This window comes from Felis catus, chromosome D3, assembly GCF_018350175.1.
Source record: "Felis catus isolate Fca126 chromosome D3, F.catus_Fca126_mat1.0, whole genome shotgun sequence".
NCBI lineage: Eukaryota > Metazoa > Chordata > Mammalia > Carnivora > Felidae > Felis > Felis catus.
This window is the reverse complement of record NC_058379.1, coordinates 48,501,670-48,518,434: the sequence shown is the minus strand read 5'-3', so window position 1 is coordinate 48,518,434 and position 16,765 is coordinate 48,501,670. Positions and strand designations below refer to the sequence as shown.

The 16,765-nt window shown below is 40.2% G+C and overlaps 1 protein-coding gene across 5 annotated transcripts in view; it reads left to right on the top strand.

Moving 5' to 3' along the window:
• The first annotated feature begins 13,705 nt into the window (after positions 1–13,705).
• SS18 (SS18 subunit of BAF chromatin remodeling complex) overlaps positions 13,706–16,765 on the top strand; it is an 88,853-nt gene continuing 85,793 nt past the window's right edge. Inside the window, exon 1 of one of the 5 annotated variants that reach the window (XM_019815093.3) lies at positions 13,706–13,889. Coding sequence is in view for 3 of the 5 variants with exons in the window: in XM_045041943.1 (XP_044897878.1) it covers positions 14,329–14,397 (69 nt within the window). In the remaining 2 variants the exon portion in view is untranslated. Of the gene's footprint in view, positions 13,890–14,077; positions 14,398–14,948; positions 15,186–16,765 lie in introns of those variants that run through there. The other 4 variants (XM_045041943.1, XM_011288062.4, XM_019815095.3 and 1 more) reach the window with 4 other exon arrangements.

The window sequence follows — 16,765 nt, the reverse complement described above, 5'->3', positions numbered from 1 at the left end:
TGTACAACAATATATTTCTACGTCTATAGAGAAAAGAGGGAAAGGACATACATCAAGTTGACAAGAGTGATTTTCTTTGCAGGAGTCCAGGGATTGGAAAGAGTTGAGACATGGTGAGAAGAGAGAAGTTACTGTTCTAAAGTTTGTATTTTAAAATGTTTAAAGCGAGCATAGTCTACCTTTATACTTTATAAAAAGGGCATCGGGGCGCCTGGGTGGCGCAGTCGGTTAAGCGTCCGACTTCAGCCTGGTCACGATCTCGCGGTCCGGGAGTTCGAGCCCCGCGTCAGGCTCTGGGCTGATGGCTCGGAGCCTGGAGCCTGTTTCTGATTCTGTGTCTCCCTCTCTCTCTGCCCCTCCCCCGTTCATGCTCTGTCTCTCTCTGTCCCAAAAATAAATAAACGTTGAAAAAAAAAATTAAAAAAAAAAAAAAAGGGCATCAAGTAGCAGTTTAATGCCTAGAGACTTCCAACAATGGCAGTCTTGACGATTTGATCCAGATCTCCTGTTGAGAACAACTAGAAATAATGGACACATTTTTTTCAAATATATAATCTGACTCCAAATAGCTAACAAGGAATGAAGTTATGGTGCGAAGATTCAGAAGAGAAGGAAAACTCACAGGGGTAAGCCTAGCATTTTCCCCCTAAGGTGTTTGTCTATTCCTAAAGCTTAGGTGATTAGTGAAGCAGGCTTTTGGTAGATATAAATTGGAGTTCAAAGCCTGTCAAAGTATAGGGGTCATGGTAAACACCTAAGTTTTTGTTTGGGACCCAAAGGACCACGACTCAGAAGTAAGAATGAACCAAAAATAGACCTTTTCTCACAAGGACTAACACTAAGTTTTGCATCATCTCAGTTAATGATTGGAATAAGGCAGTTGATGAGGAGAGCAAAGGAAAGAGAAATGTAGCTAAAATTAAGTGTTACGACTTGGAGCCCACTGATAATTACCTGAGACATGAAGAGTGTGACATTCCTCTAGGAACTCATGGCTGCTTTAATGTCGATGTTTTATTACAGACTAAAAGCAACCTTATCTTAACAATAGGACCCTCCAAGGTCCTGAAGACCTTGCTTTCAACATGCACAAATTCCTTAGGGACTTATGTTACCCCCCCCCCCCCCAACCCCCACTAACTCTCCAGAATATAAGCATTCACTCTTCATAATCCCAGTGCAGCTCTTTCTGCCCACAGGTCCTGTCCCTGAAGTATAATAAAAGCACCTTTTTGCACCAAAAATGCCTCAAGAATTCTTTCTTGATCATTCACTTGGCAGCCCCACATCAGCAGTGTTTCTCAAACTGTGGTCCACAGATCTTTGGAAGTACCCAAAAACCTTTCAAGGGATTTACAATGTGAAAACTGTGGTGATCATCTTAGAACAGTATTTATCCTTTCATTGTATGAATATTTACGTTTGCAGTACAAAAGAAATGGGTACAATTGCTGGAGCCTTAGTATGAATCAAGACAGTAGCACCAGACTATACTAGTATACATTGTATTCTTTACCACTAAGCAGTCATTTGAAAAAATGCCAGTTTCATTTAGGAATGTCATTGAATAAGGGGGCACCTGGGTGGCCCTGTCGGTCAGGCGTCCAGCTTCGGCTCAGGTCATGATCTCACGGTTCATGAATTCAAGCCCCGCGTTGGGCTCTGTGCTGACAGTTCAGAGCCTGGAGCCTGCTAGATCTTTGTCTCCCTCTTTTTCTGCCCCTCCACCGCTCGTGCTCCGTCTCTTTCTCTCTCTCAAAAATAAATAAACATTAACAAAAATTTTAAAAAGAATGTCATTGAAGAAGCAATAAATTACTAATTTTATCAAGTCTTGAGTCATGAGTACTTATATTTTTAATGTACAGAATGGGAAGTACACATAAGGTACTTCTACTACCTTCAAATCAAGGTGGCTAGTTTGAGAAAAAGCACTTAAAAAAAATTTTTTTAATGTCTATTTACTTTTGAGAGAGAGACAAAGTGTCAGTGGGGGCAGGGCAGAGAGAGGGAGACACAGAATCTGAAGCAGGCTTCAGGCTCTGAGCTGTCAGCACAGAGCCTAATGTGAGGCTCAAACTTGCAAACTGTGAGATCATGACCTGAGCCGAACAAACTCAGATGCATTACAACTGAGCCACCCTGGTGCCCTAAGAAAAAGCACTTTTGTAAATCTCTGAGTTGCCAGCTGACCCAGCCCCCTTTCTCATGGAACATCATTTATATCTAAAGAGAGGGGCGCCTGGGTGGCGCAGTTGGTTGAGCGTCCGACTTCAGGCAGGTCACGATCTCGCGGTCCGTGAGTTCGAGCCCCGCGTTGGGCTCTGGGCTGATGGCTCGGAGCCTGGAGCCTGTTTCTGATTCTGTGTCTCCCTCTCTCTCTGCCCCTCCCCCGTTCATGCTCTGTCTCTCTCTGTCCCAAAAATAAAATAAAAAACATTGAAAAAAAAAATAAAGAGAGACTGACACACTGTGGTTATTCAGAGTTAGATATTTGGGCAGATATTTCTGAAAAGGAACAAAATTTGTCACTTCAAGAAAAAGAACACACAGTATGTGTTTCCAAAGATAAAAGTCAAGTTTTTAAAGCAAAAATTAGAATTTTTAAAAGTTTATTTATTTTGAGAGAGAAAAAGAGTGTGTGTGAGCAGGAGAAGGGCAGAAAGAGAGAGAGAGAGAGAGAGCTAGTGAGAGAATCCCAAGCAGACTCCGTGCTATCAGCACAGAGCCCAATGTTGGGCTTGATCTCATGAACCATGAGATCATGATCTGAACCAAAACAAGTTGGAAGCTCAACTAACTGAGCCACCCAGGTGCCCCAAGAACTATTAATGAAGCACCTATTGGAAAGTGTAGAAATGACAACTATGTTGATTGAGATTAAGTGCTCAAAAATTGGACTGAAAATGAGACCTAGTTGAAGAAAGAAGTAGGGAATTAGAAGATAGTTATATATATATATATATATATATATATATATATATATATATATATATATATATATATATAATCTCCACATCAAAGCAGAGAGAGATAAAAAGAGAACACTGAAAAATAATCTAAAACATGGTATGTTGAAAAAACTGAATGTATGTATAGTTAGAGTACCAGATAATAGGAGGTAAAAAAAAAAACGGCAGAAACAACATATGAAGATATTTTGTTTAGAAATTTTCAAACTGGCCAAAGAATCAAGCAACAGATTTAAGAAAAACTATTAACAATAAGCAGGATAAATAAAAGAAATTCACACTTAGAAAAAACTCAATAAATTTGCTGTAAATCAAAGACACTGAGAAAACCTTAAAAATATCTAAAGAAAAACATAGGTATATTACAAAAAAGAAGATAATAACACTATCAGCTGACTTCTACACTAACATGGAATGTTACCTTCAACATGCTAAAAGAAAATACCTATAAAGCTGGTATGATAATATATTTCTAATGAAAATAACCTTTAAAATTGAAGGCAAAATTAAGGTTTGTTTTTTTTTCATGCAAAACCAGAAAGGATTAGTCACTAGCAAACACTCACTGAGGGAAATACTGAAGAATGTTCTTTAGGCAGAAGAAAATTATCGTAAATGGAAATTTGGAGATGGAGGAAGAAATAAAGACCATCAAGAGTAAACATATGCATAAGATAAAAAAAATTAACTGAATAAAATAGTCCCTAGGGGCTTATAAATAGTATTAAAATATTGAAAAAACAATATATAATTTGGGTAGGACAAATGAAGTTGAATATTCTAACTTCCCTTCATTGTTTCAGAAAGTAGTAGAATTTCTAATTTATATTAGACTGATGGATCCAAAATGCATAATCTCTGGGGTTTTCTTAGAGAACCATATAAAAATATGTAACCGTGTATATTATAATACTTTATTATAATAAGGTAATAACAAAAAAGAACACTAAAAAGAAAGAAAAAGAAACATATAACAACATGGAAAATAGAAAGCAAATAGTATTTTAGTAGCCTTCAAGATAACTACATTAATACTTATATTCTCTGAGAGCGCGGAGCCTGCTTGGGATTATTTTCTCTGCCTCTCTCTCTCTGCCCCTCCTACTGCTTGCACATGCTCTCTCTCCCTCAAAATAAATAAAAAAACTTAAAAAAAAAGAAATTGCACCTATATGCAACATGAGATAAACTTTAAACTAAGAGGTAAAAAAAAATTGAAAGTAAAAGGGTGAGAAAGATATGCAAATACTGAGCAAAAAGAGCTAGTATATGGGGTGACTGGGTGGCTCAGTCAGTTAAGTGTCTGACTTTGGCTCAGGTCATGATCTCACAGTTTGTGGGTTCGAGCCCCGTATCGGGCTCTGTGCTGACCGTTTGCTCAGAGCCTGGAGTCTGCTTCAGATTCTGTGTCTGCTTCTCTGTCTGTTCCTCCTCTGCTCGCACTCTGTCTCACTCTGTCTCTCAAAAATAAATAAATGTAAAAATAAAAAAAGAGCTAGTATATAGTAAAACAAAGTATACTTCAGGTCAAGATGGATAGCAAGAGATATTGAGGGATATCTTGTAATGATAAAAGGTTTAATTTCCTAGGAATACTTAATTCTAACTTTGTACCTAACACCAACCATATATTTAGGATAAAGTAAAAATTGATAGCACTGAAGGAGAAATAGAGAAACTGACAATTATAGCTGGAGATTTTAACACAGTTTTCTTGGTAATTGATAAAATAAGCAGATAAAAAAATTAAAAACAATATAGAATATTCAAGGAATACAATCTTTGTCTAATATATACACACATATAAACACCATGCCTGGGGCACCTGGGTGGCTCAGTTGGTTGGGTGTCTGACTTTGGCTCAGGTCATGATCTCACGGTTTGTGAGTTCGAGCCCACGTCGGGCTCTGTGCTGACAGCTTGGAGCCTGGAGCCTGCTTCAGATTCTATGTCTCCCCTCTCTCTACCCCTCCCCTGCTCACGCTCTGTGTCTCTCTGTCTCTCAATAATGAATAAACGTTAAAAAAAATCAAAATACAAAAAACACCATGCCTAAGAACTATAGACTACACATACATTTTGAGCAAATATCAAACACTTAAAAAAGTGGCTGTCAAGCCAGCTTTACAAATTTCAAAGAAGTAAAAGCATAAAAATATATTCTCTGGCCCCAGAGAACTAAGCCGGAAATCAGTAACATAATTAGAAAACACCCATGTATTTGAAAATTAAGAAATGTATTTTTTAAAAGTTTGTTTGTTTATTTATTGGGAGAAAGTGCAAGGAAGGGAGGGACTGAGAGAGAAGAGAGAACAAGAACCCCAAGAGGCTCTATGCTGCCAGTGTGGAGCCCGATGCAGGGCTTGAACTCATGAACCAGGAGATCATGACCTGAGGCCAGAGTCAGATTAGGCTCTGTGCTGGCAGCTTAGAGCCTGGAGCCTACTTCAGATTCTGTCTCTGTCTCTCTCTGCCCCTCCCCAACTTGTGTGCGCGCGCGCGCACGCGCACACACACACACACACACACACTCTCTCTCTCTCTCTCTCTCTCTCTCTCTCTCTCCCTCTTTTTCACTCACTCCTTCAAATATAAACATTATATATGTATATATATAAAACAAAAGGAGAAAGACTAAGAATCATTACCTTAAGATGTTACATTAAAAAACAGCTTATTAAACCCAAAGAATGTAGAAGAAAGAAAATAATAAAGAACAGAAATCAATGAAATACACAATATATAATGGGGAATGTAAAGAAAACTGTAAGTTATACCATTAAAAAAGCTAATAAAATTGATAAATGGCTGGCAAGAGTAATCAAGAAAAAAGAGAAGACACAATATGAAAAAATGAAAAGAGGGCCTTGTAGATCTTAATGACATTAACAAGTTATGAGTACCTTCATGCCAATAAATTGGAAAATTTAGAGTAAAAGTACAGGTTTATAGAAAAACATAATAAAACTAGTGCAAGAAAAAAGAGAAATGTCTCAGCGGTCCCAAATCTGTTAAAGAAATTAAATCCAGAAACAAAACATTACCACAAAGACACTTGGCCCAGGGGTATCACTAGTGAATTCTATGGAAAAGTTAAGGAAATAACACCAATCTTACATAAAGTCATCACAGAAATAGCAAAAGGGAGACTGCTTCCGTACATGTTTTATGAAACAGTATAACTTTTTTTTTTTTTAAGTAAGCTGCATGCCTAACATGGGGCTCAAACTCATGACCCTGAGATCAGAGTCACATGCTCCACCGACCGAGCCAGCCAGATGCTCATGAAGCTGCATAATCTTAATAGCAAAACCTGAGGATAGTACAAGAAAGGAAAATTGCAGGTCATTTTCACACATGAACATGTATATAAAAATCCTAAGCAAAGAATAAACAGAAACAAGCAATATACAAAAAAATATACATCACATGTACATCACAACTAAGTTGAGTTATTCTAGCAAGCAATCAGTGTAATTCACCACATTAACAGAATAAAACAGGAGTTATCAAACTACTGCCCAGGAACCAAATCTGGCTGGCCACTATACCTATTTTTGTAAATACAGCTTTACTAGAAAACAACTAGCGTATTCTTTTCTATATTGTCTATTATTGTTTCCTGCTAAAATGACAGAGTTGTATAATTGCAACAGAGCCAAGGTGGCTTGCAAAACCTGAAATATTTACTACCTGGTCTTTTATAGAAAAAGTTTGCTGACTCTTGAAGTGGGAATAAACCCTACCTCAATAAATGCCGAAGAGCCAAATTCCACTGTCTCATACAATCTTATTGACTCATAATTTAAACATTGAAAGGAATTTCCTTAATCTGCTAAGGGGATCTACAAGAAACCTCCAGAAAACATCATTTCTGATGGTTAAATATTGGAACTTTTTTTAAATTTGAGATCAGCAACATACCTGAGAGTACCTGCTCTTGTCACTTCTATATAACTTTGTAACTGGAGTTCTTTTTAAGAAACATAAGGCAAGAAAAAAGAAAAACTTTGAGTATTGGAAAGGAAGAAATGAAAATCATATCATTTTTACATGACCTAATTGTATATGTAATAAAGAGTCCAAAATAAATTATAGATAAATCGCTAATATTAGTGAATTTAGGAAGCTTGATGGACACATGATTGACATAAAACAAATCAACTATATTTCTGTGAAGCAAAAGCAGATAATTAGGGAAATGAAATAAGATTTTAAGTGGGGTGCCTGGGTTGCTCAGTCGGTTAAGCGTCCAACTCTTCACCTCAGATCAGGTCCATGATCTCACGATTCATGAGACTGAGCCCCATGTTGGGCTCTGCACTGACAATGCAGAGCCTGCTTGAGATTCTTTCTCTCCCTCTCCTTTTGTCCCTCCCCTGGTCTCTAAATAAATAAATAAATAAATAAATAAATAAATAAATAAACAAACTTAAAAAAAAAAAGATATCATGTGTATAGTATATTTCCAGGAAATACATATAGACCTCTACACAGAAAAAACTAAAATATTATTGGAAGAATCTAATGAAGATCTAAGTAAGGGGAGGTATATATCAGATTCATGAATTGGCAAACTCAAATTGATTTAGGTATTCAATGCAATATCAACAAGAATTTAAAGATGAATTTTTACCAATGGATACACCCATGTAATTATGATCACAATAAAAATATAGATTATTTTCATCATCTCAAAACATTCCGCTTTGCTCCTTTGCAGTCACCATGTCCCCCATCCTCATTCCTAGTCAATTACTGACCTACTTTGTCACTATAAATTGACTTTGCCTCATTTAGATTCTTATATAGATGGAACCGACAGTACCCTTTTGTATGACTTTTTCTATGCAAGCTAATGTTTTTGAGATTCATCCATTTTGCTGTGTATATTAATATTTCAGCCCTTTTTATTCCTGAGTAGTATTCTATTACATAAATGTATCATAATTTATTTATCTGTTCACTTGTGTTGAATATTTGGGTTGTTTCTAACTTTACGGTATTTTTTTTTTAATTTTTTTTTTCAACGTTTATTTATTTTTGGGACAGAGAGAGACAGAGCATGAACGGGGGAGGGGCAGAGAGAGAGGGAGACACAGAATCGGAAACAGGCTCCAGGCTCTGAGCCATTAGCCCTGAGCCTGACGCGGGGCTCGAACTCCCGGACGGCGAGATCGTGACCTGGCTGAAGTCGGAGGCTTAACCGACTGCGCCACCCAGGCGCCCCAACTTTACGGTATTTTTATCAAAGGTGCTATGAATACTCATGTACCAGTCTTGGTGTGGGCAATACGTTTTCATTTCTTTTGGGTAAGGAATAAATACCCGAGGGTGCAATTGCTGGATCATACGATAGCTGCATGTTAAACTTTATAATAATTACTAGTTGTTTTTCTATGTGGTTGTATCATTTGTACTCCCACAGGCAATATATGAATGTTTCTAGTTGTTCCACATACTTTTCGAAGTGTTATGATGTCACTCTTTAATTCTGGAAGTTTTAGTGGGTATGTAGTGGTTTCTCACTATGGCTTTAATTTGCATTTCCATGATGATTAATGATGGAGAACTACTTTTCATGTGTTTATTGGCCACTCGTAAATCATTTCCAAGTCATGTGTCAAGTCTTGTGTCCATTTTGTTAGTAGGGTTGTTTGTCATATTGAGTTGTAGGGTCCTTTATATATTCTAGAAACAAATTCTTTGTTTTAATGTTTCATAAATTCATTATCTTTTCTCCCAGATTATGGCTTGCCTTTTCTTTTTTCTTTTTTTTTTTTTTTTACATTTTTTTAAAGTTTATTTATTTTGAGAGGGAGAGGGAGAGAGCATGTATGCAGGGAAGTGGCAGAGAGAGAGAGAGAGAGAGAGAGAGAGAGAGAGAGAGAATCCCAAGCAGGCTCTGCTCTATTGGCACAGAGCCCGATGTGGGACTCCATCTCACAAACAGCAAGATCGTGACCTGAGCCAAAACCAAGAGTCAGTTGCTTAACTGACTGAGCCACCTAGGCACCCTAGGCTTGCCTTTTCATTTTCTTATGATATCTTTGAGGAACAGAGTTTTAAATTTAATTTTTAGCTTTCATTTTGTTTAGCAATCTCTGTACCCAATGTGGGGCTCTAACTCATGACCTCGAGATCAAGAGTCACATGCTGTACCAACTGACCCAGCCAGGTGTCCCCCAGAGTTTTTAGTTTTAATGAAACTCAATTTATCAAATGTTTCTTTTATGCTTCTTGCCTTTTGTGTCTTATCTAACAAATGTCTGCTTCACTCAAGGTCATGAGGATTCTCTGCTATTTGTTTTTTTACAGAAGTTTTATAGTTTTACTTTTAAAACAATTGTTTTTTATTCTTTTAAGTTTATTTATTTTGAGAGGGCGGGGTGGGGGGAAAGAGCAGAGAGAGAAGGAGAGAGAGAGAATCCCAAGCAGGCTCCACCCTGTCAGCACAGAGCCTGATGTGGAGTTTGAACTCACAAACTGTGAGATTATGACTTAAGCCCGACGCCCAACCGACTAAGCCACCCAGGCACCCCCAAATATTTTTTCTTATAATTATATCTGCCATTAGTATTGATGGGGTTTTGGAGTGATGGGAGTCTGGAGCTGATTAAAGCAATTAAAGCACGGAGACAGGACCCACGGGCAGAAAGAGCTACCTAGCCAAAATATTTCTTAAGGGTAGACTGCATATTAGGTATTTTAGACCATTTCGTGTCTTGAAGTATGTATTTTTCTCTATTAGATTATTAAGTACAAATCTTATCCTTGTTTAGTAATTTATAATATCCTATGTGTTTTTACATATTTTATCCATTAAAATTGGGACAATCTTAAAGAGTCTAGTCTAAGATAGTCACTTAGTGGTAGTGCATAATAAATAATAAACACTGTTATTTCTTTTTGTTAATGTTTATTTATTCTTGAGAGAGACAGAGAACAAGTGGGGGGAGGGGCAGAGAGAGAGGGAGACAGAATCCAAAGTAGGCTCCAGGCTCTGAGCTGTCAGCACAGAGCCCAATACTGGGCTCAAACCCACAAACTGTGAGATCATGACCTGAGCTGAAGTCTGATGCTCAACTGACTGAGTCACTGTAGTGTCCCTAAACACTTATTTTTAATAGCCTTTTAGATAGGGTGGTTATTTTTCAGGAAGGTGAATGAAATACGAAATGTAGTGTCCGGTGTCATGCCAAAGGTGGAAGAACTGGGGACTCCAAACCTGTGCATTTGTCACAGTGAATTAAGATTGAATAGAGCTTCACATAAAAGCTTGTTTTAGAAAAGCAATACTTTGTTATAGCATTAACTCCCCAAATATATTTGATTCAGCTCCTCCTTAATTCATTCAATGCTTGATAATGTAAGAAGAGATGGAAATGCTCTGGGTAGTCTTTGTTATAGTCTACTTTGAATGAAACCTTCTGGAGTATTGGAAATAGTCTTTTGAGGAGAATTGGGAAAGGTGATTTGGTTTTGCCTAGCATAATGATTATTTATATAGATATATGCTGTTCTTCTTATGGTCTTGAAATGTGTGGAAGCCACAACTCAAAATAACTCATCAAATGCCATGGAGACAGTGAGCAAAAATATTTTGAAAGATACTACCTGACCGGTTTTGCTCTGAGCCCAATTATGAGCAAACAGGCTTGGTCTGTGCCCCTCCCCGTGTTCAAGGAATTTATGGCAGCAAAGGGGCTTCAAATATCAGCAAATGTGATAGTCTGAATATTATTATTTTTAATATGAAATTTATTGTCAAATTAGTTCCCATACAACCAACACCCAGTGCTCATCCCAACAGATGCCCTCCTCAGTACCCCTCAGCCACCCTTCCCTCCCTCCCACCCCCCATCAACCCTCAATTTGTTCTGTTTTTAAGAGTCTCTTATAGTTTGCCTCCCGCCCTCTCTAACCTTTTTTTTTCCTTCCTCTCCCCCATGGTCTTCCATTAAGTTTCTCAGGAGTGAAAACATATGGTATCTGTCTTTCTCTGTATGACTTATTTCACTTAGCTGAATATTATTATAAAACAATATGTATTAAAGAAATGCTTAGATGAAAGTAATCTCAATTATCTATACATGTATGATTTTTTTTTGTGAACTGAAATAATTTTTAATGCCATGATTATAGTTTTACTTAATATTAAGCATTTCTTGGAACACCTCATTTTATCAGTTTGGTGAAATACATTTGAGGAATATAAATTCATGTAACACAAAAAATTGAAACATTTGAAAAATCAAACATGGACAATTTTCTTACATTCATTAAACGTGTCTATATTCATTGGTATGAATAATCAAGAATGAATAGTTCATGTAGATTATTTTACTTATTCTAGACCACCGTGTAGTTCTATTAGGATTATTCTCAGACAAAAAAAAAAAAAAAAACCCTTTCACCTCTTTGTTATATGACCTCAATTCCATCTTCAGATATCTCAGACCAAGGTGAATCTAAATAATGGGACTGATTTTTCTGGTTGGGAAAATGGTTGCCTGGGTAGGTCAGTTTTAAGTTCCTAGAGTCATTTCTCAGACTTGGGTCAACTTCCCATCTTCATTTTTTGTTTTCTCCTTAACTAAGTACTGGGTACTCTTTATTCTTCTTTTTCTCCCAAATCTGCTACCACTCAATTTGTACTTTGGGATTCCTTTCTCCCCAAACTAATGGTCAAATGAGACAAGATTTACTCTGTGTCCCAAACTGTCTTTCCCCTAACTCAAGGCTCTTACAGTTATAAAGACTCCAAAATTGTAAAAAGGTTCCTCCAAGTTACAACTTTTCTGCTCGATATCTGAATTTTCTACTTTTGCAGTTCAAGCTGACTGACCATGTTTACCAAGGAAGCTTGAGAGTAAACATAGGGTCCCTTTAAAGTGTCTTCTCTTAGGAGATCATTTGTATTTCTAACTGGATCTTTACTCCAGTGGCCCCCTATCAATGTCATGTGATGGACATAGAAAATAATGGTATTTTTATGGCACACATGCCATCACAGAGAAGGCTGTGGTTATTTATGCCTAGTACCCTAGAGCCTAACCTGCTACTCTGAAGAAATAAACACCTTCGGCCGACCTGTTACCTACTTTTCATTGATTTTTTCCTGATGTTGGGGAGCTAAAATTTAGACAAAGAAGGTGCTTATCTTTGGGTACCTCCTTGGAATGTAAATCTCCTTGGCACTCTTTTTTTTTATACTGTAATACAGAAATTCAGACTACTCCCACAGGTTCATGTTAAGATTTTGGTGCTATCTGCCAAGCAGACATAAATGGAGCAGTAGGTTTGTTTCATTTTTCCTACTGAAATATTGCTCTTAACAATTTAAAGTACTTTCCTGTAAACATCAAGACATGATGAAAGCCAGGTGTTGGACATACTGTGTTGATGGTGGACAAGAAGTAGGTTCTGTTCTAAATTCTAGTTTTTCCAATTTCATGTGATTGCAATTAACTCCAAATATAATAGTGGTTTTTTCTTGTTCGTTTGTTTTTTAAGGCTTAGGGTAGTGAAAGATAAAAATTTGTTGACAACACTGACTATTAGGAGTATAAGTTCTCTTCCCTTTATTCTTAGGATGGCTTGAGTCTTTTTATCCTTTAGATGTCAGTTTAAAGAGAAGGCATTCCACCCTAATTCATGTGAGTGCTCATCATTCTTTCAGTCCCTTGGTAGGCTTCTAGTCTTTCTTAGAAGCTAACATATTTACATATTTGTTTCTACTCTGTCAGCCCTATCAGAATATAAACTCCAAGAGAGCAGGTTCCATGTCCACGTTATTCACAGTTGAATCCTAGGTGCCTAGCATAAAGCCTAGCACACAGAATACACCCACATTTGCTTACTCAATGAAATTTAGGACCTTTTGTGAAGAGCATGTATTTGAAACAAATATTTTTTAAAATACACATTTTTCTTAATTTTTCCAGTTTATTAAAAAATTTTTTCTTAACGTTTTTGAGAGAGAGAGAGAGAGAGCAAGGGGAGGGGCAGAGATAAAGGGAGACACAGTCTGAAGCAGGTTCCAGACTCTGAGCTCTCACCGCGGAGCCCTACGAACCCACAAACTGAGAGAACCAAAGTCAGACGCTTAACGCACTGAGCCACCCAGTGCCCCTCCAGTTTATTTTATATGTAAAGGAAGGGCTTGATATTTGAGCCTCATTAGTGTTGGATGACATTTTACATAAACATTTCCTTTGTGTTATATGGAAGTCCAAATTTACAGAATAATTACCTGCCTCGCCCCTCCTCCAGCACATTACCCACATTTGCCTGTGTTCCTGCCATAATTAGAGACCTTTGGGTCCCCCGCCGCCGCACGCATATTTGAAGCCTGGCAATTTGGGCCTAATTTACAAGGCATTAAGTATATAATTGTAAAAGAGTGAAGGTGTCCTATCTCAAAACTTAATCCCAAAGATCCAAGTCAGACGAAATCAACGCACTTTTCTGCTAAGGGCTTGTCCCAAGAGGCGAACTACTCTCCTCTGGCTCTCTAGCCAAGTTGGCCGACTGCCCCTGAGTACTGGACACAGCCCTCGTTTCCCGATTCGGGGTCAGGTTTACTTTCAAATTGTTAGGCATGCTTGTGTGTGCGTGCGAGACTGTGAAGTCCGAGGTGCGCCTTTGGGGCGTAGCCGAGCCGTTTAAACCAGCGAATCCGCGTTCACCTAGACCTTGCACACCTCTGCACATCTCGGCAGATGCTCCACGGGTTTGCACGAACTTGAGGGTCTTGACCTTCCTCCTTTCCTCTCCACCGTGCCCGGACAACCTGGGGCGGCCACTTCTTCCCCGGGGGCGCGGGGTTAAGATGAAGTTGGAAAAACTGAACCAGATCTAGAGCCGAGCGCCGAAACGCACTTGGAGGGAGGTTTCAGCGCGCCGGAGAGAGAGGCAAGTTGCACCCGCGCGAAAGGGGCGGGCCGGCTCGGGCCGCTCGCATTTCCTGTGACAGGGTCTGCCCCAGCCTCTCCTTCTCCCGCGGCGGCGGGACCATTTCCTGAATCGCTGAAGCGGAGGGAGGACTGGGGCGCGGCCCTACCACTAGCTCAAAAGGGAGGGGGGACGGGTCACGAAAGGAGGAAGGACAAGAGGTCTACCTAGAGCAGGGCAGTGCTGCGAGGCAATGCCTCGCTGGTAACGTGCCAAAAGAGGACTTCTATGGTCCGGAGTAACTCCTGTAGGTCAGGCCGGCCGGCTCTTCGTTCGGCACCGGAGCATCCCCCCTCCCCGCATTCCCGAGGTGGTTCGGCCCGAGAGGCCGGCGTCTCTCCCCCAGTTTGCCGTTCACCCGGAGCGCTCGGGACTTGCCCGTAGTGGTGACGGCGGCAACATGTCTGTTGCGTTCGCAGCCCCGAGGCAGCGAGGCAAGGGGGAGATCACTCCCGCTGCGATTCAGAAGGTGAAGCCTTGTGGGGTCGGGGATGCCAGGCCCATCCTGCCCTTGGGAGCGCCACCCGGGGCCGGCCCGGGAGTCGGCCGGGCCAGGGGCGGAGGCGGGCCTGCTGGGAGGCGGTCGTGTGTGGGAACCCGAGCCGCGGGCTGTGCCTGAGTGGGTGGCGGAAGGCGGCGAACCGGTTCTCCCACGGAGTCCTTCGCGCGTTTGGGCTCTTTCCTACAGGCACAAAAGCCCAAGTAACCGCCGCTGGATTTCTCTAGGGATGGGGCGGCGTTCCGGCGGCGGGGCGCGTGCGCCCGGCGGCAGCGGCCGCGCGGGGAACGGCTGTTTGTCGGAGCCGGCGCCCCCCGCGGCCCCGCGCGTCGCTCCGGAGTTACTTTGGCGTCGCCCCGCCCAGCGCGCCGCGGCTGCTTCGCGCACACCCGATCTCGGGTCGCGGGAGGCCGAGGGGAAGTCGGAGCGCGGGTCGCCGCCCTCCGTTGCGCTGCGCACTCCGGCCGACTTGGGGAGCTCGCTGGAGAACTTGGAGGGGAGGGGGGACGCTGCAAGAGTCCGAGGGGCGGGCGAAGGAGGGCCCCCTGGACTTCGGGGTTACCCTCGGAGTTCTCCTCTCCCTCCCGGATTCACTCCCTATCCGTGTACATCAGGAGATACTCACTGAGCGCCTACTCTAGGTGCTGAGGCTACGATGGTTAGCCATGGTCCCTGCCTTCATGGAACTTGGAGTCTAGTGGTGGAGACAATCTGATAATCGTGACCTATTGCAGAAGTCGTGATAAATAGTCGGGGAGGTGCGTCCCTTTTTAGAGGGTAGTGCCTCTGTCGCTGCTGTGTTACTGCCAGTTAGGGACACAAAGGTTCTTTATTGTCCGCTACCCCGTGTTGCCTGTGAGCAAGACAGTATTCTCAATTTTAGTCAGCCAGACTTTGAAAAGTTACTTTCTAAGTCTAGCAGTTTACCTTAAATATTTCAGTTTTGTTGTATACACGGAGATGAGGACCGAAGTTGAAGAAAAATCAACTTTTCGTACCAGTCAGGGCACCGATGTATGCCTAGTAGATTATGTTAATGGGCTTCTGTTCACTGTCAAGTTCTTTCTGGTGTGGCATTTGACATTTGCCCAACTGTTGCTTTATTTTATGAACAAACCCGCTTGTCAGTGCCTGGAGATGCAGTGCATTCATACAGTGCATTGGGCTAAGTCTGCAGGCTGGCAATCAGCACGAAAAACAGGTTTCTGGAGGGATTCACTTTTTACTTTTATTTTTGGACTGTAGAAGAGTTCTGAGGTTGGTGGGTGGGTTGGTTTTCCAAAAAGAGTTTTTCTTCCATACATCTTAAGATGTTTATTGGTGATTAATTCAGGAGATGCATATCAATTAGTTTTCATTCTCAGATGAGAAGAGAACATGGATTCCAAATGCAGTGCCTTATTTTACAGTGTGAGGGATTGATGTTAGAAATGAGAAGATATATTCTAATGGTGAAGTTTGTTAGGTTGAGGAATCGACTGAGAAGATACGTTGTGAAATCATTAGACTGGACTAATGGATTTTAAAGACACATTTTTTTGGCATCCAGTGATTCTATTTAAGAAATAAGTACACTTTTTGGAAGAGGATGTCAGTATTTTTTTTTTTTCCTTTTTTTTTTTTTTAGCAAGTGAAAATTATTCATATGAAGGAAGAAAGTCACAATTAATGTTAAATGGATTTTTGTGTTTTTTTACTTAAAAGAGGTACATTAAATTATTCAGATAGAGTGATTTTGGTATTATGCTTATTGAATTTGGGAAATGTGGGCCAAGTTCAGGAGGGACATCTACTCCTGTCCCTTGACCTTAAGATAAATCTGAGCCTCTAGAATCGTAAGTGCTTTGCAAAGGATTGCAAAGCTGGCACTAAAACTAACTGGCCTTTTCATTGCTACATCAGTATTCTTTCCTCAGTGCCACCTTGTTTAGAGGAATTATTTGACCCTTAAATCCAATATTGCTTTGAATTGCTATGAGACTATAGAATGATAAATCGATACGTGCTTTGTTTTTAAACTTTTGGGACGACTTAATTTTAAGGTAAGCTCATAAAGTCTGTAATAAATATTGTACATGCTTATAAATTATCTAGTTGATTATTCCATATTTGGAGAATCATAGAACCATACTGTATAATACAGGGAAACTAGCCAGCTATCTCCTCAAGCCTCATGGGCTGGCGTTTTCATGTATTCATTGTGGATAAGACGAAATTTTTCTTTACTACTGCAAAACATAAGAATGATGCAAAGTCAGCTTAGACCCTTACCTTTTAGTCAGGACAGGCTAAGGTTTCTATTACAGGCAGTTGAGGTAATAAAATGTTTGAATACAAA